Below are 24,885 nucleotides of genomic sequence, written 5' to 3' on the forward strand. Positions count from 1 at the left end.
ACTCAAGTCCGTAGCGTGTTGATATGAATATAAAATTGGTATCATTTTACTATTATTATATTTTCAACGTAATATGAGACTAATGCGTCTTTTCTTTGGCCGTCGTGACTAATAAATTCTTATACTATGCCGTGATGTAAGCTGAGTATTTCGCGAATTCGAAACTACTGAACAGATTTAGATGAAACTTCACAATTATATAAACCATACATTGGAATAACACATAGGCTACAATTTAAGTAAATATTTTGTATATTTTCTTGGGTATCATATAATAATAAATTTAAGCGGGCGAAGCCGAATTTAGGTCACTATTTCAATATATAATTATTATTGTATAGTTATCAAATACCTAGTTATAAAATTATTACTAATCCAACCTAACTCAGATTTTAGTAAAATAACATATTTCACATTGAAATGACCATTATTTTTTTTAAAAAGAAATTATTAAAAAATAAAAAAAAAGAAATACATATAAACATAATTTAAAATCGAGTTCTTTATCATTCATTCGGTGAAGTTATAAAACTATTGAAATTGACTATATGAATAACTTATCACATTCAAATATAAGTTTCCTTATTAAGCTTTTGGAAAACAATTCGATATAATCCGTGTGGTTTTTCCAAAATAACAAGCACAACGTACTGACGCAATGCACATTATTAGAATGCATAAGGCATCCATCCATATTTTAAATACAATGCTAGCGCCAGGAAACTTTAACAAATATATTAGTCGATGGTTTTATACAATGTAATACTAAAATACATGTATATTTATAGAAACACTATATTCCTTTTTGCTGTATCCAACATGTACGAATAGAAGGATAGGCAGAGGGAGTTTAGTTAAGACACGCCGCTTTCCGCCGAATTCTGGTGGCATTGCATGTTGAATGGTGAAACTCAACGCCGCGCTTTGCCTTGACACCAGAGCGAAAGAAAAGAAAATTAATTTGCTCGAGTGGGAATCGAATCTACAACCTGTCACGTTTACAGTCCTCATAGGTACATGTATCATGTATAGTCAGGACTTAAAAAACATATTCAATTTATAGTACCTAGCAATTTTCCTTTTGTTAATCAAAAAAAACTTTCATATCGTATAAAAATCCCGAGAACAGGTTGTGAAGCGGTCATTCACTTCACAAAAAGTTTTTATACTATAACCAAAAAAAAACCGATTTAAATTCATCGTTCCATGTAAATGCGTATTTAGCACTCTGTTATTTCAGCATAAATAAAAATGTTGATTCACGCTGTTAAAATACGCGTCTATACATACCTATATCTATGTTTCTATATCTTATTACAAAATAATTTTCTAAGAATAGAGCTAATTTTCAAATCTTTTGAAAGACTTCGACAACTTCTTAAGTCCATATTTCTCGATCTCAAAACTGCTCTCAAATGTTAGATCGATTTTGAGATCGATTTAAATGCGGGCCTTAGTAGATAGTGTAGAGTAAAATGTTATATTATAATTTTGATAACAAAATAAGTAATCTAATCGAAATTGTAATTCAATAATACATTACGATCATTATTTCTATAAATACGTTGGATAATTCCAAATTCATAGTACCTAACTGAGTAAGAAAGCTTAAATAAAATAAAATAAATAAATTAAAAAAAAAAAACAGTATCACGCTGAATTTCGCAAACAGCACGGTAAGCAGAGGGAACCTGGTGACAAGACACTCTGTTCCCCATTTTCCGTCGAATTTTGGAGGCATTATTTATTTTGTTTAGGCAGACTAATTCTCTTTCAAATAAACAGCAGGGGCCTTTAATTGACGATCAAGGTTGCGAATCGTGATTGTTTCATAGCACTTTGCGTCTAGTGTTATTTCGGTATACGATGTCAGTATATACAAGTATCAAATATAATAATAAACTGTTGTATTTTTTTTTTAAGAAAACAGCATCTTTGGTCCACGAACTTCTAGATTTAATAAAAAGAACGAAGATGTGATAACTGAACAGATATAATTAATTCTCTGACTATGTACACAATGATTGGGAGTTCAATTTCCAGTTGCATTTGTTAAATATTTTGATTTTCCATGTCTGGCTGGTGAAAGAAAGTGCTTTTAAAGTTTCTCTTTTCTGCGTCACGCTATAAAAATATTAATTATTTCATTTCCTCGACTGGGAATCGAACCCACAACCTGTCGCGTTTACAGTCACACTTCGCGCCTGCGCCATGTCTGGCCTGATTGACCTCAATGGCCTTTTTTAGTGCCTATTAAGATTAGGCAAAAATAAACGGTATGTGGAAAACAGGATGACTAATAAGTACTTTCTCCCTGAATATCCAACGCAACAAATGAGAATTTAAAAAAATGGTAGAAAAATACTCTCTGTATTTTCTTTTTTAATTTTTTAAGTAAGAACTTAGAACTACCTGTGAGACTCCAAGATGCTCTGCGATGTTTTCACTGCAGTAAACGATGTCACCTTGTTGCGACAACACCAAGACGAAGCCATCTAAAGCTTTCATATAGGAGAGCTCAGACTGGACTTCCTCTAAACCTTTTGGACTTTGCAGTTTTGGAGCTTCTTTGTCTTCGGGCACTGAAATTTAAAATGGTAACATTATTATTTAGTACATTTAATAGTTAATGTTGCAACATTGTTTTAAACCAGCTGCACGCTGCATCCCGCACACATCAGGGTAGGCAGAGGGTTTCCTAGTGTTAAAACACTCCGTTCCCCACATTGTCTTTAACCTTCTCGTTTACATAAAATCATGTAAATATACTATGACTTTTGATTTATTATAATGACATGGCAATAAATCAAATAGAAGTATGTAATTTGTGTAATAAGTAAGTATTAAATTACCTTACGCAACTGAAATGTTCATACAAAATAGCAAATAGCATCGTAAAATTTATTATATCCTCAAAGTGAGAACCTATGATTTTCCTATTATAAAACCTAATACTATGGCAACAAAGTACTTCAACTAGCTATAAGCTTCTTACGATCAGAAGCTATGCAATACAAAAAAACCACTGGTAATTGAAGTAAAATTTCCAGTACAAGCGCTTCAGTGACGCATGTCCAAATTCTTAATAAGCCAGATGCTGTGGTGTCATGTCAAATTCCAAAAAGTTTTTCCAGTAAAACCCAGTGATACTTAAAACGAAAGCTATATTTAATTATAATAAATAATGGTAATTAACAATAATAATCCATACCTATATTACAAAATTCAAAATTAACTTTGTCTGTCTGTCTTTTACGCAATCAGGGCCAAACCGCTAATTTAATTGTGATAAAATACTCATATAGAGATACTTGAGGGTCTCGGGATGAACATAGGATACTTTTTTTCTCATATTTATAATATTTTCGATATATATCAATATATTAAAATACTTAATAATTTGACATGCAATTTATTCCGCCATGTTAATAACAACCGTCGATATGCGACCGTTGCTAAGCAACGATTTGTAAAGTTTGTTGTTAGAAAACGTCACCCAAAATCCGCTTGCTTAACGCATCTCTATTGAAAACTGAAAATAATTTCATAAATATGTTTAATAAATATTCGTATAGTTCAAGCGGGCGTAGCCGCGTTCGGGTACTTAATAACTTAATAAAGGAACGAAAACTATATTTAATTATACTAAATAAGAATTGTAATTAACAATAATAATTACTGATAATTTTACTAGTGTCAAGTTTCTCTCGACAGCAACCAGTGTGTAAAGACGCGACATTTTTTTTCTAAATTACATTATTCATGCGTCGACCTAAAACTCCATAAAAATATACTTTAATTACGATTCTTGTAGCGTTTTTGTCGCTGTAAGTGCACGCTTGTTGCACATGTTACAATAGATTAGATCTATTTATATAAAAAACTACATGACATGTACCTTTTAAATATATGTTATTAAGTATTATTTTCACTTTCATGCTGTATCTCGCATAGTGTTAAGACACTCCACTCACTTTTCGCCGAATTCTGGAGCAATTGAGTGGTGGAACTCAACTGATACCAGGGATAAGAAATGGAAATATGAAATATTTCGTTTAAGTTAAGACGATTCGTTCCTCACTTTCCGGCGATGTTTTAAAACCCGCTCTCGCAACCGTCACGCTTACAATGACACACGGTTGCCACTGTGCCACGACTGGCCTCATAAAGTTTAGCCCAAAAAATAAATCAACAAAACATCAAAAACCACTCACACATCGAAACAACATCACGAACACGCAAGTAGGAGATGGCGAGGCGCATGACAGACGCCTTGTCCAGCTGTTCCACCTCCTCCTTCTTGGCTGGCAGCGCGGCAGTCAGTTCGGCGAAGATCTGCATCTCCTTGGTGCGCCGACACCGAGCTGCAACGCGCGACTTCTCCTTGCGCTTCTCATTATTCCTGGTGAAAGAAATGTATTGTTGAAATATTATGTTCTCATAGATTTACTTTTATTTAGAGGCCGTTGTAGCGCAAAGCGTAGCAGAGTACCTGGGAATATAGTGTTAAGACACTCTGTTTTCCATTACGACACTTCAGTTTTGAGCTTCGTCACCAGAGCGAGAACATTAAAATATTTTAATCCCCTAAGTGGGAATCGAACCCATAGCCAGGCTTTTGGCCCTGCATTACGACGGCCTTCAATTATTTATAATTATATACTTACATATACATATAACAAAATAAAAAAAACACCTATAATAGGAATAATACCATAATTAAGATATATTAGACAAACATTATAATAAAAAATTAAAAATAAATAAATAATACAAAAAGATAGTTACATGACAATTATCGAGAATATTCGACGAAGTATTTAATTAGTGATATCATTAAATTCAGTTCCTTTGTTTATAACTTTTAACTATTGTCAAATAAACCCTGCTATTATACATCTTATTGTCATTGAAATTAGTACGATATTGTTATCAAGGTACACGGTAAAAACAGACGTTTACTATTCGTTTTTATAGCTTCACGCTCTATATATAACAAGGTAAGCAGAAGGAATCTGGGAACCTAGGGAGAAAACACTCCGTTACACATTAAGATACTTCCGGTTCCCACTTTACGTCAAATCTTCAATAAGTCAAGGCAGCCCTTTGCCTCATCAAGTCGTCACACACACTCGAAAAAAAAAAAAATATTAAATATAGAATCGAACTCATAACCATCGCGTTTATTCCATATGTACCTGCATTTTATATGTGCCTACTCATATAAATTCCCACAACCTTTGTGTTTTTATTACCTTTTAGTAACAGCACAGAGCTTTTCCTTTTTGTCTGTCACCTCGGACACACCAGGCACACACATTTCGCACACACAGTATATTTAACACATTTAATATTTAATTCAGTAAAGTACGACAAAATAAAAATATTTTTTATACGTTTTTTAAGTATTTTCTTTCCATAAGAGTGATATAACACTTTAAAAACTGAAAACGACAAGACAACTCTTGCTCAGATCACCAAAGAGTGTGCCTTGCAATTACCAAAAACTTTATCCATTAATTTGTCATTAGGTCCCAAGTAACAAGTAAATTTTATCTGTTGCTCCAAATAGCATATTTAACAAATGCGTCAACAAATGTCTTTATAAATCATTATTATTTATTGATTGTAATGTTTATTTAATGGCGCACTTTTCTGTTTCTACTTGACTTGAAACACAATGTTAATACTTCACATATTTTTTATGGAAGTGGACAAGGCAAACGAGCGTTTGGATCACCTGATGGTAAATGATCACCGCTGCCCACGACCCCATACAACACCAGAGGAGCTTCAGGTGGGTTGCCGGCCTTTAAGGTGGAGATAGAAGCGCTTTTGGAAGATACCCGTGTCATATCGACCATACTTATCACCTGATTATAAATAGTTATGGGTTTTATTCCCATCTGGAGGAATAAAATATTTTTGCAATAACGTACGGCGTTATGTTCCGCCATTCAACACGCAATATCTCGAAATCCTTAACTTCTAATACAACAGCAGAATCATCAGGCAAAAAGTGTCAATTTTTTAATTGAAATGGCCAGAAATGTTAACTAAACAAATAAACTAAAAATGTAACAGCTTCCTTTTTACTTGTGTTAGCTTGTTTTATCGGGAGTATCGGGAGCAAATTAGGTTCCCTCTGCCCACCCTGATGCGATAAAGTGCGACATCACGAACTGTTGCAATCTAATTAAACTTATCAATTATTTATTTTTAATATTACACAGCACTCATTGTTTTGCTTAAAGTGGCATATTCTCATATTTACTATTAAATAAAAAAAAACCGCACACAGCAGACAGAGAGACCTAGTGTTAAGACACTCTACAACACTTTTACTTTTCATAATTTTTTAGAATCTAAAACCATATAAATTAGAGCTCATTTCCTATTATTATAACAAAATATAAAAGTATACAAATAAATCTTATCTTATACTTACACGATATATATTTATACGATAAATAATGACAATCTCGAATAATATTTTATAATGTAAAAGCTGATCCTCTAGATAAAACTCCTAATGATGATTCACTGGAAATAAAATTATAAGAACCATCAAATTGGTTGTTACCTATTGACGCAAACAGGCCTCGGGACGTGCTCGGACTAATGAGAACCAAGAACCGAGGGTAGAGCAGACACTGTTTGGATATTGGCTCTTGTAACTTCACATGCAAAATGTATGATAAAATTATATAAAAATATGAATGTATCTTTAATTTTATGTTTTTAACGTTTTAGGTATTTTTTTGTGGAAATTTTTACTATAATTATCATACTAAATATATAAATATGTATAAAAAACTTATAATAGATAAAATTATATATTTAACGAGTGTGGGGAACGGCGCGCTTAAGGTTCCTAGGTTCCCTCTGCCTACTTTGCTGTGTGCGGGATACAGCAGTTTCTAAGCTAAAATTTAAGAACGTAAATGAACCTACACCTTACTACCTTGTAAAATAATTAAAAAACTTTCAATGCAAGTATATAGATATAATTATTTATTACACTATTACAAATCATACGTAATAGATAACATAACATGGACACCTCGATAATTCGATAAACATAATCTAAGCGTTGCTTTCACAAAATTGCTGAACCAAAAATGAACAAACATTCGACCACGTGCATCATATAAACAAAAACGCTGTATCCAGCACACAATAGGGCAGGCAGAGGGAATCTAGTGTTAAGACATTCCGCCGAATTCCCGAGACGTTGCGTGTTGAGTGGCGTAACTCAACGCCGCGCATTGCTTTGTGTCTATAAACAATATATATCACAAAGTGGCACGAGCGAAACAAACTAACATCGTAACAGGTTACAGATGTGGAAGTAGAGTGAACTAGATTCGGGAACGATAAAGTAATGGGCGATAAGGACGGCTATACATATGTGAGTGGAACGCATTGAGGAAAAATAACGCTTCAACGAATTGGTAGCGGTAAAAAAACGGGAGAATTATAAATACATCAATTATTTATTATTGCAACCAATGAGATGGCATGCCTTGTTTTGTTTTTTTTTTAGTATTAAACGTTAATTAAATCCTCCAAGTGTGAAATATTGAGGACGTCGTGACTTAGCGGTACTGACAACTGATTGTGGGTTCGATTTTCACTCGGGGGAGTAAATTATAATTAATCAATATGTTCAGTTGTTCGCTCTGGTATGAAGGCAAAGCGCGGTGTTGAGTTCAGCTATTCAACATGCAATGCTTCCAAATAAAAAAGGAGAGCAACATTTTTAAATTATAGTAAATATATCAATGTAAGATTTCATTACCACCATTCTTTCAAAACCTTATAAGAGTATAAGGTTCAAAAGAATAGTGGTATATGGGGTTCTAAAAGAATAATAGAGGCTCTGGAAAGAGCCTTTAGAAATAATCTAAAATCGGTTATTATATTTTTGTAATATATGTTTCTAGTTTTATTCGCAGATTCTAATAAAATATTACAAATTAACTTACAGTAAAATAATTTTCGTAACATTAAAAACCAAAACATTATATTCTAATTTTATTACTTGTTTCAAAAAAAACCGTTAGTATAATCCAATTCAAGATTGTTTAAGATGAAACCAGTGGAACAAATGATTCGAATTTGGAACCAGTTTGAATACCAGATAAAGGGCCAACGTACTTATAACAATATTATAATACTGGAGCGTTAAGCGATATTTAGATATGAAAAATAAAATATATTCGAGTCTACAAGTGATAACAGAATATAAATATAAATTTCGGTATACTAGGCCTTTTAATAAATGTATAAACTTATTAGTCACCAACTGACGTAAGGCAGTAAAAGTTAAGCTTGATAACTTGAGAAAAAAATAAAAGTATTATTTGATAACCACACTGTCTACCAGAATTTCCTTATTTGGGACGCGTTCACAATAAATTAAAACGACAAAATCTAAGCGAAATTATTATAATTGGGCCTTTATTTGTGGGCAAAGTCGGGGCAACTCACTTATAGGCGGTTGAGCCATTTCTTCCCCGAGACTAAATTTAAATATTTAATAATAATTTAATATTTAATTAAAATACATCCATATTTAATCCTATTTTTTATATAAAAAAGATTAATTAATATGGCACATACATTACATTTCTTGATAAGTGTAACAAACAAGTATGAAAAGTGCCCTTGAAATTCAAAGTAACTGCAAATAGACCATAAAATAAAAGCAAATGAATTTAAGGAAAAAATATTAATTTAATTTAATCATAGCTTAATTCGAAGCACTGGTTTATTTTTTACTGTTAAAAGATGGCAATTATAGCAGCGTATTTCGTGTACATCAAATAAAGTATATACGAATAATATTTAACAATACTAAAAAACGAATCTGGTTTTACCACTTCTTTTAGAAACAAGGCATTTTTAATATAATAATATCTGTTAAATATAAGTTTGCAAATTAAAATATTACTTGCAAATGTTTTTTTTATAATTCGAGTATTTTTCCTCTCACAAGAAACATGGTACCGTCAGTATCTGATTATATAAATAAAAAACTTAGACGATCGTCTTCCGTTTCTAGAAATATATTGAAGTTAGGAGATCTCTTATTAAAGAGAATTACAGAAATAGTACCGTGTTCCTCTGCATTTGACCACTAGCGATATTCCTACTGTTTTGAATCAACTATAATTTGTTCGTAGAGTTCAGATAGGATTCTTCTTACAACACTTAAATTTCGAGATATTCGGTACAATACAGACTCTACTAAATATATAAATAATAATAATAATTTATAGTATAAAAAATATTATTATTTAAGTTTTAATCCAATGTTTTCAAAAATCCACTGATCATTTTCTGAAGACATTGGGGTTTTGAGATCTGACTGAACTCAATTATGAAATCATTCTTGCGTTCATTATCTACCATAATACAAATATTTTTAAATTTTTACTATTATACAGGAATTAACCGCGTATCTACAATTGGTGGTGATTGCAAAAATAATGGCATTCCCGTCCAATAGAGGAGTAGTGACGTGCGTCTGCAAATTTGTATGTCCGCTCTTTATTGATATCGTAGACGATGCGCCGGTTACGTGAGGCTTAGAATGTTGCCAGTATCAGATTAAATAATGATGAATTGAAATTAATATAAAATATAGAATTTTATTATGAATTATTCAATTTATTCATTGCAACCTACAATATTCGGCTTATATGATAAAAGAATACTTTAAAACCGGTCAAATGCGAGTCCGACTCGCATACCGAGGGTTCCGTACTAACTTCAGCATAGTATGTCGATTGGAATTACTATTTATAAAAGTTGTCAGATTTATGAATTTTGTATGAAATGAACTACAATTATAAGTTTGTAATGTTTTTTTTATCTGTAATAATCTATAAATTGTCACGTTTTGAATTTTTTCTTTAACTTATACAGCAAATTTTTCAATTGCATAATTTTACGTCCACTGAAAGTAAATTTTGATTACGTGGCGAATCACTACACAAAATGCTGATAAACAATATATAAACGTTTGTACGTAGAAGCTTGATTTTCTGCACTCAAAGGAACTGTAGACCTTAATATTTGATATTAATTTCAAATTGATACATTCTCGAAATCTCGAGACATATGGTTTTGACATATGGATAACAAAGAGATCCTATAAGGGTTTCGTTTCTTCATTTTGAGGTACGGACCCCTAAATATTTCGGCATTCTGTTGTTGAGTAAAATAAGTGATAGTATATAGTTATCGTATCGTCCCACTAGTTATATTACAATAAAAGAGACTGTTAATTACTCATAAATAAGCACATAATATAATTTGTTAGAAGTAAATAATAGCTTATGATTTAATTATATGACTATGACACTTAATTATACGAGTATATCTAGGGAAACTATATTACTTGGAAGTTGTCTAGACATTATAATGAAACCTGAGCCGTACTACGCAGTTCTGTTAGTAATAAATTAAATAGTTGAATTTTACATTAAGTAACCTCGAGAAACCGTAAACAAATCAAATAACATAAAAAAAAACAACGCTGTGACAGATATAGTAGTGTAGAGCAATAAATGATAATGATATAAATTACTATTAGTTTTTTTTGAAGGCATTGTGTTTTGAGTAGCGGAATTCAACGCCGGGCTTTTGTCTTAGTGCCTGAGCGAAGAAATGAAAATATAAAAAAAAAATTCGCTCACTCGAGTGTGGATCGAACCCACGAACGTCACGTTACACTCTTGTGCACCACGACGGTCTTAAGTGATAATGACATTAATTACTATTAGCTAACAAAATAAAAACAATTAAAGATTTTAAAGATTCTTCATCAGGTTCTCGTCACCAGGAGAAAAGTAGAAAATATGTAATCTAACGAGCCCTTTTTCTATGGGTTTATTAGTAGACATTCTAGGATTTCGTCGCCCACCTTCGGACTCCATTATAAGTATCATGTTATAGCATTGTCATCTGATCTACGTGTACTTGCCAAGTTACATGATGATAAACGAATTAAACGAGAATGAAAACAAAACAAGCTTCTCAAAAGTTTATAACATAATTAGTTATAGCTTCTTCTTCTTCTTAATATGCCTCTCCAAGTAGTGAAGGTTGGCAGTCAACTTCGCAATAGTTCTGTCCCTAGCCAAATGAATCTACGGCGGTTTTAATTTCAGTCCATTCTTTGATATTCCTTAGCCATGACATTCTTCTACCGCCGGTTTTCCTTTTCCCAGAAACTTTTCCCATTATTAGTTTTCAGAAGTTTATGTCGATCAGTTATAGGTAGGCTCGACTTGATAGATAGATACATACATATTAAATATTTTAAAAATATTACAAGGAAAAATATAAACTAAAATAAAATTGCAAAACGCAAAAGCCTATCATTTTGTTCTACTTCCAGAATAATATGCAAATTAGGATTCGATACAAAATCTAAACTGGTCCTACGTTTTCCTCAATCATTAACTTCTGTCTTAACTCTGTCATAATGTCATTAAAATATAATTAATCTAAATAATGGCTGGCACAATTACTGTAGAATTATCGATCGTGCCGGGCGTTACTTTAAACATGTGTTATAAATGCAGCAAATTATACTGTCAAGTATTCTTGACGCGTTCTATCCTTATACATAAGATTCGCTAATGCGTGACCGAGTTACTAGAATTGAGGGGCTTATTGTTATTTTATACCTTCCTAGCTATAGCGTTTTTTTTTTTTAGTTTCTAGAATCTAGTGTTAACACACTCCGTTCTTCACTTGTGTATAGTGCGTGTTGTATAGTGGAATCAACATCACGCTTTGCATTGTTGCAGGGCGAGGAAATAAAAATTTTAAATAATTCATTCCCCATTTAATTAAATATTTATTAAAATTTATATTTCCATTTCTTCACTCTGGTGTCAAGGCGGCGTTGAGTTCCTCCTCTCAACACAGAATGCCCTTAGAATTCGGCGGAAAGTGGGGAACGGAGTGTCTTAACACTAGGTTATTACGACGGCTTTATTTATTATTTATTTTATTTATTTATCTAAAAACTGGATACATTTACATTTCATAATACGTATACGAGAATAATATTTTATTGTTTTATTATAAAATTGCATAATTTTATATTGGATAACTAGGATGAAAACACATTGATTTTTCTTTATATTTTAACAGAATTTGTTATTCTTAAGATATATTTGGATTTTCATCATCTTTTTGAAGTTAAAGCGAAAAATAAATATAAAAAAACAATTCAATTAAACAACAGTAACGTTTTATTGGCATTATTGTTTAGCAATGGTAGATATATTTGTTAAATATTTCTATTTAGATTAATATTGTGCCAATTCTTTAAAATAGTAATATGACTTCCATGACAGTAGTCCAAAAACGTTAGTCCAAGTTAACTAAGCTTACTAGTACAAATCCAAAAACAACGTAATACAGCATAAGCCATTATAATTATCAACAAGTAAACAAGTAATATTAAACTTAGAGTTTGTCGTAGATAAACTAATAGCCGGACCTCTTATCAATGCGTTACGTACCTCATGCTGCTGAAGCGAGGTTATCGCCTGCACTGTGCCTGCCTTGTTTCCTCTGGCTTCAAACACGCACTCTTTAATGTAGATTAAGTTTAATCGAAATTAACACGTTCGACTAAAGCTGTTAAACTCTATTATTATTTAACGCCGTTTATTATTTATAAATATTTCTTCGAACTTGAGGTTAATGCTGTAAGCGACACCGGGTGGATAGGGAAGAGGGTACTCTGTCCCTGAAAAAATTGCAAGGACTACGCGGCTGCTTGAGAGGATGCCGACGGCGGTAACGGCGTCCCCTGCGAAACCTCGGCTTGCGGCCCTCGGACGGACTGGGAGTTTATTTTTACTACTTATAGGCTATGACGAGGTTTTATGGTCTTTCAAGAAGTCTCGTGGAGGCAGGTCGCGTGGTTTAATCAGCTGATAAGCACGAGGTGTCTGGCGAACTTCCAATCGTTATTCGTTATATGATAAATATGCGAATATGACATTTATCCTCCACACCCCCGCAAATTTGTTTTGGTATTTTTTTGAGTATAATAGGTATATATATAGAGTTTTTTTATTAGTATTTTTTTTATTATACTAGACATTGCGATTAAATAAAAAACAGAGAGAACCTAGTGTTAAAACACTCCGCTCCCCACTAGACACTACTAAAGAGACTTAAATTAAACTTTACATTAATATAGGTAATATTATATGCAGGTTGGCAGGAAGCTATCGATTATACGTAGTAGGTAATAATATATTGCAGTTATCACACTAAGTGAGAATATTGAACACGATTTATTTACGTGATAACGTCGATATTAGATTTTCATTATATCACACCAGTACCTTTTACTAATTGTAAATGGCCACGATAAGATACGAATTTTGTTTTGCTCTTGTATTTCTTTTATTTATATGAAAATTAATTATTTTAATGAGGAGTGCTGTGGCGCGACAGGGTGTGTGTTCGATTTCCATTCGTGGAAATGAAATATTGAATAGTTTCATTTCTTCCCTCGCGTGTTGTTTTTTGTTCTAAACAAAAAGTATTTTTTATTTGTTTACCTAAGTTGATAGGACTATACGTTTTACTAAATTATACATTTTTAAAGGTGGGAGTTATACAGTTCTTGAAAATTTAGTAATAAACGTAAAAAAGTGATTATTATTAAGATTTCAGTATTCAAGTTTTCATTCAGTGATGTTTTTGCCAAATTCTTGGCACCCACTGTCCTGAGAAAATTTTAAATTTTCCACCATTGTGAACTTTGCCAAGAATTGACTAGCAGATCAAACGTCGTAAGTGGAACTAGACTGCCCCACACGTTTCATCTAAATCCTGACCATATGCTGAAACGGGCAATAGAAGAAGAAATCCTCCAGGAAACATGGCTATCTCAAGCAAACGTGGCGACGTTCAGTTTTAGAAGAGGCAAAAAGATTGGCAATACATGCGAAAAAAACGTGAATCTCAAGATCGCGCAAAATGGCGAGTTCTGTGGACGTCCCAACTAGGAACCTAGTCAAGTAAGTCACGACTAAAGAAAAAGATCCAGTTTTACTTTTTTTATATGGCTGGCTACTTTTCATATGTGAATCATCTATCCCGTACATGAGCTATCTACCTTATTTTTACCCGACAACGAGGGGATGACGCAAAGAAGGGTAATGTGTTTATGCTCATATCGTGATGTTAGGCAATAAAGTTAAAGTTTAGTTTAGTTAAGCCTTAAGGTTCACGTCAAAGAAGTAGCCGGGATAATTTTATAGTTTAACCAAGAAAATGATATAAACTAGCTGTGCTCTTTACTTTCTTTGTAATTATAGACTATGAAACCACCTTAATTTAGCCCGCCTATAAACTATTTTTCACATACATTAGTATTTTGTATGTAGTGTAAGTTTACTGGTTCTGTCTATTTAAACAAGTCAATTATATAGTTATAGAGTTAACTTTACCTAAGAGTCGACGTCAATGATAAATGAAACATTGATTTATTTTATCAAGATATAACATAGTAAGTCCAATACATGTGCTTGGGTCGTGAATATTTTTGAAGATTTCGATTAAGGCAGTTTTTTATAGTTTTTTATAGTTTTTTATAGTTGTCTCCCTTCAAAACGTCACTTCAAATTCTTTTGCTTTCATTGTTAATACTAGCAAAAATAAAAATATTGCCGACAAAGATTGGAAATGAAGTCATAATATTAAACAATTAACGACGCGAGCATGTATGTCTAATAAGTAAATTATTTACAAATAAGTGTGCCATATTGGCCTCTCTCTGCAAAATACTCTAAATATTCCTAAATAAAAATGTTATGTTCCTAATAAATCAAATAGCCTTAATCCTAGACTTACATGAAGTCTTCCAAATCGACCACGTCCGTATATTGGCAGGGCTGCCCATTCACGTTGTAGCACATGCTGGTGTAATCCCATTCTGGTTTCTGATGGCATGGTAAATTAGCTTGAACTATTGGTGATGTGGTATAAACAACTGGCTGGGGCTGGTATTGGCAGTACTGTTGGGGTATATCTGGCACATAGTAGTTCCTATTGTAGCACTGCACTGATATTTCATTATAGGCACTGTACTGATTGTAATTGGTTATATTATTATTTGACAGCTGACCAGACCACTGGTTGGACATTGGACACTGGACACTCCATCCGGATTCCTCAAAGTTGCCCACGACTGGGCAACGTTGTGTAAGAGATTCCCCGTTCACTAACATAATGTGTAGAACAGTCCATCGAGCTACATAATCAACGAACGACTGATAGTAGAAAGATGTGCTTATCTTGCTCGTTATTTCTCGCATAGTAGCAAAAATTGATATCTATATAAAAGATAACGGAGGGAACGTATGACATTTTTTTATTTTATTGATAGACTTAATTCTGAATGGACTAAATTCACTTAAATAATTCCCTTTTTTTTATAAATGTATTATAACATATTAATTAAATATTATCAGAAATACTTAGTTGATAATGACGTTTTAACATTTATACTTAACTATAATAATAATGATAATATTAATCCTATCAAATATCGACTCATTACACTTAGATACGAGCTTATGCATGATACATACATGATAGGTGATAGCAATAAGAAAAGTTTAAGTTTATTATGTTTTTGCTACTTTAAAATAATAAGTACATAATTAATACAAATAGTTTATTGCTATTTTTAAGAATATTTAATAATTTACTATTCTTTGGTTACGAAAATCTATTTTTTGCCTAATGTAAATAAATATATTATACCGAATATGAACGGAAGTATTGAAATAAATTCAAAAGTGATATTTTATTAATAGTTTCCAGCTATACCTAAGCAACGTTAAATTTTTTATGCAATTTCTAAAAAAAGTATTTAAAAGAAAAGTTAATATAATAAACAAATAGATATACCTATTCATAGAAAAAATGGGGGGGTTTAAGAATTATGAAAGGTGTATGCATAATTATTGGTGACACCGTAGCCGAACCGAATTACCTATATAATATTGTCCTTAACTCGATGTAGCGGATGAGATAAAGAATATACAGACGGGGACAGGACGACAAAACGTCATTCAGTAGATATACGTAATTGAGCGGCAACTTACTAAACATGGAGTATGTATGCAATGTCGTCTGCGAGAGACCATAAACATGCGTAAGAAGCTACTTGTGCTCATTAAAATTACATTGGCTACTACTGAAGTCTATAATAGTGCTCATAAAATATTATATAATGGATATCGAGCTTGAAAATTAAAGTAAATTAATTATAGGAATTTGATGGCGGCGTTGTTCTGCCACTGCTGCTGCACCGCAAAACCTGTAGAATTCAGCGTGAAAAAAAGTGTCGTAATGGGAACGGAGTGTCTTAACACTATGTTTCCAGGTTCTGCTGCTGAGAAATAAGAATAAAATGAAAAATTTGTTGTTGCTTATAGAAATAATAAGATTTATCATGATAAGAAAATATTCTAATTTAGAATAAAGATAAACTTGCATGTGACATTGAAATAATAAGATATCGAATCGTGAACCGAGAAAGATTGTGAACGGCAGAGATTTGGGAGTCTTTATTTCAAATAAAAAAGAGACGATGATATCAGACGACGACAGTTTTTTTATATTTGTTAAAAAAATCTTTATCTATTTAGATTATAAATAATAATTCTATCTTCTTAGATACTTAATTTATAAATATTTAAGTATTTGTATTGTTACTAAATCATAATTATATACACAAGTACAAGAAGATTTAATACTAGCGACTTCGCCCGCTTGAACATCATTATTCATTTAATAAACAGAATTGACTGACAGTCAAATGTACAGACAAAATATTTTTACAATTTTATTATATATATAGATAATATTTGTAGTAAGAGAAGCAAGTCTAAAATTATAAAAACATTTAAAATGTAAAAAAAAAACATAAAAGTAGTGTAGCCCGCTGTTATCTTCATTTAGTTGTTAACCTAATTTTAGAGTTGACCATTTCAACTTTAGAGTCGACTTTATAGTTTATAGTTTCGTGAACGATGGGAACGTTAACGTTAGTGGGTAATTTATTGGAATTTTTAGACATATATGTATATGCTCTAAAATAATATTGTAATAGGTGTATTTCGGATCTGCACCTGTTCATCATTCAGTATACTTACTTATATACAAATATTTATATATAAAATATAAGGACTACTTGCAATGTAACTATCAAAATTCTTATAGTTTTTACAATCAGTTAAACAATTTAGACCAAGCTGTTTTCTTGTCGATTAACGTTATTCATTTTTTGAAACAAAAATGTAAATATATCTATTTTTACATTGTTAAAATAAAAAAATATACCTAAATAAGATTTTAAGCAATTTTATATCTCTGATGCAGAAGATGCGTGGAGCTGAAAAGTTTCACAATGTATTTTTATATATAATTTTTCTATAAATATCCAAATTACTTACTTGGTAACTAAAAGGGTAAAATATTGTAACGATACAAGGACATTAATGCTATATTTACATAATTAGTTATATTTGTTATCTTATAATTGTTATTGGATCTACAGATCAAAGTAAAAAAAATAATAATTATAAACATTAACAAGAATTCCACATGCCATTAAAAATATTTTTCTATTCGAATAACGATGTTTGTTTTGCAGAGAAAATTATGAATGTCTTATTAAATGTTAGGTATACGTTTTTTTAAACGTTACAATAGTAGCCAATAGTATACAAAAACAGCAATATTATCTACAGAATGTGTAATTTTTTTACACAAAAAAATAAACCAAACATAAAATGCAACAAAATAACTGTGTTAAGAAAGGCAACGACCATAACGATACAATTTTAGAACGGCTCAAGGTATCTACGGAATAGTCGAAGCAATAAAAAGGAAAAAAAACAAGCTTTTAAATCCCTAAAAAGAAATAAACATGTCTGTCTGCCTCATCAGAGTATAAAAGTGCTTATGATTAGAGGTGGGAGGGATTCCAGTGCCGTCGGCTCATTGGATGCCTTTATAAGTTTTATAAAGAACTCCACATATTATGTATAGGTATGACATATTTGATGTTGCTCTCAATATTTTTATTTTAGAAAGTTTTTTTTTCAGCTTTACGCTATATCCCGCACAGAGCAGAGGAAATTTAGTGTTAAGACACTCCGAAGCACTGTCTGTTAAGCGGAACTCAACGCCGCGCTTTGCCTCGATACTAGAGCAAAGAAATGAAAGTATTAAATATTTCATTTCCTCGAGTGGGAATCGAACCCACAACCTGTCGCGTCTACTCCACTTTGTCCCCCTTCGTCAGGACTGGCCTAGAAAGTCTATTGAGTATTTACCAAAATACGTAATTATAAATTCAAATTCACAGAATAACTTAACGTTATTTGCTTAAACATATGCTCGTATGGAAATATAAGAATTGGGCGTTAAAATAAACAAAATATTAAGAAACCGGTTCATACAAATAAGATTTCTATTTAAAATCGACGTTTCGCAATATTTCCTCTTATCTGAGTAAATCCAATGACAGATTAAAATTATTCCATACATCTACAGATGCAGAAAGATATAATTTATCTAGTACGTACGTCAATCAGAGGCAAGGGGCGTGATATCATCTCGATAAAGATATAGATAGAAAAGAAAGTGATACTAACGTTTTACCTTTCTTTTGTATAATAGTATAGGAAACATATTATACAAATATATAAATAATATTTTAAATCTCTTTCATTATTTATAAGCTTATTAATAATAATCTAATTTATACAGATAATAATCAAATACGTTTTCATTTACAATTTATTTTGCCAATCTACAAACATCAAAATATAAGTTATGAAAATAATCATATTTTTTATGTATAGAAACTAGAAAACTCTTATAAATCATAACTTTTCACACGGAGTTTTCACAGTTGTTATAAGTTATAATAAATTATAATTCGAAACTCAGACATATTTCGAAGGAAAGTGAGGAACAGAAGTGACTTAATAGGAACGGAGTGTCTTAGCACTAGGTAACCAGGTTCCCTCTGCCTTCTACTGTGAAGGTAATAAAAAAATAAACTCAGACTTAAAATTACCTTACTAGTCTGTACTGAATTATATCAACATTTTGTTTTTAAGTAACAGTTCAAAGTCCAAGAAACGCATTAGATAACAATTTAGAATATTCATTCCAGGCACGAATTTAAGTAGTTTAACAATACACAATACAATGCAATTTTTTTTACCAGTCAAGTATGTAAACTATATTTTTTGCAAAAAAGCCATCTCGGCGCCGTGGCACAAATGTTTAACTGTGAGCTCGACGGTTGTGGGTTCGATTCTTCTTCACTTGTTCTGGTAACAAGTCTAGTAAATTCTACCACGCAACTGCCTAATTTATTGGCAATGTACCTAATTTTTTTTTCACTTTTCGCACTGCCTTACCCAAAAAATGAGGATGACGCGTAAACATATAAATATATTTATATCTGTAATAAGAACAATTATTAATTACTAATATAAGTAGCATAGTACAATATATGATAGATATAAGCATAGAAGAGCAGCAGAAGCAATCTATTATTGCTTGCTTGTAAAATACGAGGAAAATTCCAATACATTAGGAACTATCAGCAGTTATTAGTGAGCTTTAGTTATTTCCATTGACCTGTTTCAACATTGGCTAGAAAATAAAAAATTGGAGGAGAAAGAATCGTAAAAGTTGTTTACATTTCCGCAACCTATTTTGAGGGGAAAAGTTTTTATGTGAAATTTCTAGTAACAAATATTTACTGTTGAATATGTGTATATTATACTAGCTTTTAGCGGCAGTAACTTTATAATCCATACCTATATTATCTGCCTGTGTGTCTGTCTGTCTTTAACGCAATCAGGGCCAAACCGCTAATTTAATTGTGATAAAATACTCATATAGAGATACTTGAGGGTCTCGGGATGAACATAGGATACTTTTTTTCTCATATTTGTAATATTTTCGATATATACCAATATATTAAAATACTTATTAATTTGACATGCAATTTATTCCGCCATGTTAATAACAATCGTCGCTATGCGACCGTTGCAAAGCAACGATTTGCAAAGTTTGTTAGAAAACGTCACCCAAAATGAGCTTAACGCATCTCTCTATTGACAACTAAAATAATATCATAAATATATTTAATAAATATTCGTATAGTTCAAGCGGGCGTAGCTGCGTTCTGGTCCACTAGTATATATATAAAATGGTAAAAATATAATACATAACTGTAACATCCGTGACATCTGTATATGTATATTTAACGAAAACTGAAATTGTTTTTGTTTCGAATTATAAAATTATTGGTATTTTTGTTTTGTATACAATAAGCATCAATGGTTTAATTTTGCACTAAGAGACAAAAGATACTAGTGTCATATAAAAAATAAAAACAAAGTATATGCTAAATATAAAGAAAAGTTTTATGGCTCATTTATGTTGTCATAGTTATTATGAGTTTAGGAATGACAAAATTAGACTGATCGTAGGACACCAACCTCCAATCTATTAATAAATTATAAACATTTGCCTACAAGCAAGTAAACTAAACAAATATGAAAAGAAAACTTTATCTGCTTAGTAAGAACACCATTTCTTGTTTACTAAAGAAAACCTACTAAAAACCAAAATATATAAATTTATACAAAATATTTAATATTGGCTTGTAATAACTAGTTTTTAAGATAAAATTGGTTGATTTTTACAAGTTTAATTAATAGATTTTTTAACATGGAATAGTAACCAGTACTTGTAAAGTTATAGAGCAATAAATCAATAAAATATTTTATTAAAAAAAAAAATACAAATTCATGTTTATTTGCGCATGACAATGTAGATAGAGAGAAACTAATACCAAGACATTTTGGGACACCAGAGTGGGGAAATTAAAACTACAATTAATTTCAACAACTAGGAATTGAACCTACAACTATCATATTTAACAGACGTTGTTCCACTGCATTACTCATCGTAATTTTATTTTATTTATGCATTTATTATCATTTTGAATGAATTTTAAATCAAGTAAATACCGCAAAGTAGTTCAATATAAATTGCCTTCTTGCTATAAACTGCTGCAGCGCTGTTATATGTTTCATTAAGACATATTAGTTTCAATTTAAGATAATATAAAGTTATACTGGCTAATACTTTGTTCTCTACGGTAAATATATTTTACAAAAAGTTTCTTTATTTATTTAACTTTATTTTTTTAGTTTCTTCGTTCTGGTGTTGAAGCAAAGCGCGACGTTGAGTTCTGCCACTCAAGACGCAGTGCCTCCGGAATTTGGCAGAAAGTGGGGAACGGAGTGTCTTAACACTAGGTTTCCTTTGCCTACCAGCTGTGTGCAAGATATGTGAAGATTTTGATTATTTTTTCTCTTTATTAATAGTTTTGCCTATAATCAGTGGCGTAGCTAGGGGGGTGCGAGCGGTGCGGTCGCACCGGGCATCAAAAGGAAAAGGGGTATCAAAATCGACGATCACTCTGTTTTTTCTTTGTTTTTAGACCTTAGATCATTTTAAAGGGCATCAAGTCCCCTAAGCCGCACCGGGCATCAAAAAGAAAGGGGCATCAACGTCGACGATCACTTTGTTTTTTTAGACCTTAGACCATTTTAAAGAGCATCAAGTCCCCTGAGCCGCACCGGGCAGCAAATACCTATAATTTATGTATCTAGTAAATTATTATATAAATATAAAAAACACAAATTATTATAATCCTTTTTATAATTGGATATCCATTGTGGTTCAACACTCTTTATATGGCAGTTTTAATGGTTTTGAATATATTTCCGTGAATAAATAAACGAGTTCCTTGGAAATTTAAATATGAAGTAAACATGCGCAAAACAAATAAATCCCCGATTACTATTTACGAGACATCCTTATATTTTATACCTACTTTGGGTCTTTACTGCCTCTACCTGTCACTCGCCCGTCGTGACGCAGGGGCACCAACTGGTACTGAAAACGCGACAGGTTGTTGGTTCGATTCCCACTCAAGTACATGAAATATTTAAATTTTCATATCCTTCCCTCTGGTGTCGCAGCGTTGAGTTCCACCAGTTCCACCACTCTACACGCAATCCCTTCAGAATGCGGCAGACAGTGGGGAACGGAGTGTCTTAACTATGTTCTCTCTGCCTACACTGCTGTGTGCGGGATACAATACATCGTGAAGCTGATTTTTTTACTTAAGAATAGAAATGATATGAAAAAAGTATAGTGACATATGAAAGAAAGCAGAGAAACAAAAGAATCTATTTTCTCTTTATCAGAACTTATTGATTGTTCAAAAATTTAATAAAAATGAGCCTAAAAAGTGTGACTGCGTACAAACTTCCATTTACGTTTACAATGCCTATCTTATCTAAATTCTTATAAAATTCAAATTCCAAGCATTCTTTTATAGTTTACAATATGTCCACTTTGGATTGCAGAGAAATAAATTTGTAAAGTGAATATATTTTGCTTTTATTTTAACTGCACTATGTCTTAGGCAAAGAGAACCTAGTACTAAGATGAGTGTCATCCTCTATTTTTAACTTAAATTCAAGACATGTGTTGATTTCTGAATTAAATGCCATCTCAGAGTATCAAAATGAAAACAATCTATTCCCCAAGTGAGGATTGAAATCAAAATTATCAGATTTACAATCAGACACTGTCTCAATGTACCATTACCACCTTAATAAATTCATTTGGATTTTTAAAAATGCTATTAATTTAAATAAGCAGTGATGTAACTATTGTATGACTTTGATCAATTTCTTTTGTTCTTAAGTAGATCACAGATTACTATGTAGCAGGAAAATGTTATCACTAAGCAACAGAATTTCTCAGAAGAAATTATCTAAAAAAATACATGAAGCTCATTACTAATCAGTTGTTTTATATAAAATTTAGATTTAATTTCTGTGAAAAAATGTTAACATGTTTTAATAAAGAATAAATTTACTTTATTACTATAACATAGAGCAGAAAATAAGTATGTTTCATAATATTTTTCTTCATATTTTTGTTTCTTATTATATTTTCTCCATGTTGTATCCTGCATATGAAGAGATGGATTCTATGAGTAGGAATTGAAGCCACAACTGTTGCTTTTACATGTGTACCCTTTGCCACTGATTCACACTGAATCACAAGTGCCTCTTGTCACTATATTATATTATTGGAGGACATCTTTCTTTTGCTTAAACAAATATTCATTCATTCTTTAGCTGTATGCAATGCTACCCATAGTCAGAGGAGGTAGAGAGTCTAGTGTTAAAGTACTCCATTCTCTGTCGGGGATACTGCAAGTGGTAAGTTGAATTCAACTATAATTTTTTACCAGATAGATAGAATAATCCCTATTTTATGTATCTGGTAAAAGTTTAAGCCCTACACTATTTCAGTTACAGTAAGACTCTATCCCATTCTATGAGTATTCTGTCTTATGATTGGATAAGAAAAAGAAACAATGTTAATTTAATTAATTTTGATATTGCGTGTAATTTTGTTTATTGTATTGTATTTAAATATTTGGTTTTATAATTCAAAATTGATATTTAGTAATTAGTTCTTTTATATTCTAATTAGTTCTTTTATGTTCTGTATTCTATTTTAATGTTATACAATGTAGTCCTAAGAAATATATAAGTATGTATATTTGAAAATGATGCAAACAAGTAGTAACTTTCATATTTTTTCTTACTTACTTTCATAAGTTTAATGAAAAACATTGAATGTTTAATTTTTAAAATTGTACTTCTGATAGCAAATATGTACAAAAATATCTAAATTACATAAAGTTGAAGCACCACTTACAATAGTAGATAATTAAAAAAATATATATACTTAAAGTATTTATAAATACTATTTAAAATTTAATTATTTTTCTTTTACTTGGTACTCCATAAAATTTTAGCTGTTATTTCTGTTTCTGGATATGTTACAAGGCAACAATCACTCACATATAAAATCATAATGTTGTAAAATTGATAATTACATTGCTTATTACAGTGTTCTTATATTTACGACCGGTATAACTTTGCATATTTAACGAACATTTAATGATATAACCAATTGAATATTAAAGAGAAAGTGTCGCACAGGGACATTTGGCAGAAATGTAACAGGAAAATGTAAATCTAAGGTTAGGCGAAAGCTTCATCCTAAATAATAACTTAAGATGATAACATTCCTGAAATAAAACATATAAAAAACTCACCTTCTTTTTTGATTTGTTGGTTTTGAAACCATTTCGGATTTTATCATAGTGTCACTATTATGAAACTTCGCGATATGACCACAATCTTAGAACACTGCCAAGGAGAGTAACATATCGGTTAACCAGGTTTTCTGTTAGTGTTTTTTTCTCGTTCAAATCACTATATTATCTCACAAATCACAATCTAGGTCATTTTATAATGCACTACACAAACAAAATATAAATTGTTGTCGTGAACTTGCACAGTGGTAGCTGGTGAAACTTAAATCGAGATCAAAAACAAAGTGTTACCATAGGTAAAAATGAGAATTTTATACAATATTAATATTTTACATAGACATACCATAATTCCAAAAATAAAAAAAAACATATATTCACCTAAAAAAATCATATAACTAATATAAGCGAATATATTCTGCAACAACATTTTAGAGTAACTTGATAATAAAAATTATTATATGGCAATTTTATACTCAAAAGTCAAATACGCAATAACACGATATGGGTAGGTGCATGTATTATTACTTTTAAAAACACATGAAAGATGGCGCTAATAATTGATACTGCGCCATCTATTG

The 24,885-nt window shown here is 31.4% G+C and overlaps 1 protein-coding gene across 4 annotated transcripts in view; it reads right to left on the minus strand.

The window, feature by feature from the left end:
* sima (HIF-1 transcription factor component sima) overlaps positions 1-24,532 on the minus strand; it is a 71,764-nt gene extending 47,232 nt beyond the window's left edge. Inside the window, exons 1-3 of one of the 4 annotated variants that reach the window (XM_085189355.1) lie at positions 24,308-24,532; positions 4,215-4,402; positions 2,413-2,582 (exon numbers count right to left, since the gene is read on the minus strand). In XM_085189355.1, coding sequence (XP_085045481.1) covers positions 2,413-2,582; positions 4,215-4,402; positions 24,308-24,354 — 405 coding nt within the window. In that variant the 5' untranslated portion in view covers positions 24,355-24,532. Of the gene's footprint in view, positions 1-2,412; positions 2,583-4,214; positions 4,403-14,901; positions 15,320-24,307 lie in introns of those variants that run through there. The other 3 variants (XM_085189354.1, XM_085189352.1, XM_085189353.1) reach the window with 3 other exon arrangements.
* Positions 24,533-24,885: the final 353 nt, after the last annotated feature.

The sequence above is a fragment of the Heliconius melpomene genome, chromosome 8, assembly GCF_056956725.1.
Source record: "Heliconius melpomene rosina isolate 202511_hmr_F chromosome 8, ASM5695672v1, whole genome shotgun sequence".
Taxonomy (NCBI): domain Eukaryota; kingdom Metazoa; phylum Arthropoda; class Insecta; order Lepidoptera; family Nymphalidae; genus Heliconius; species Heliconius melpomene.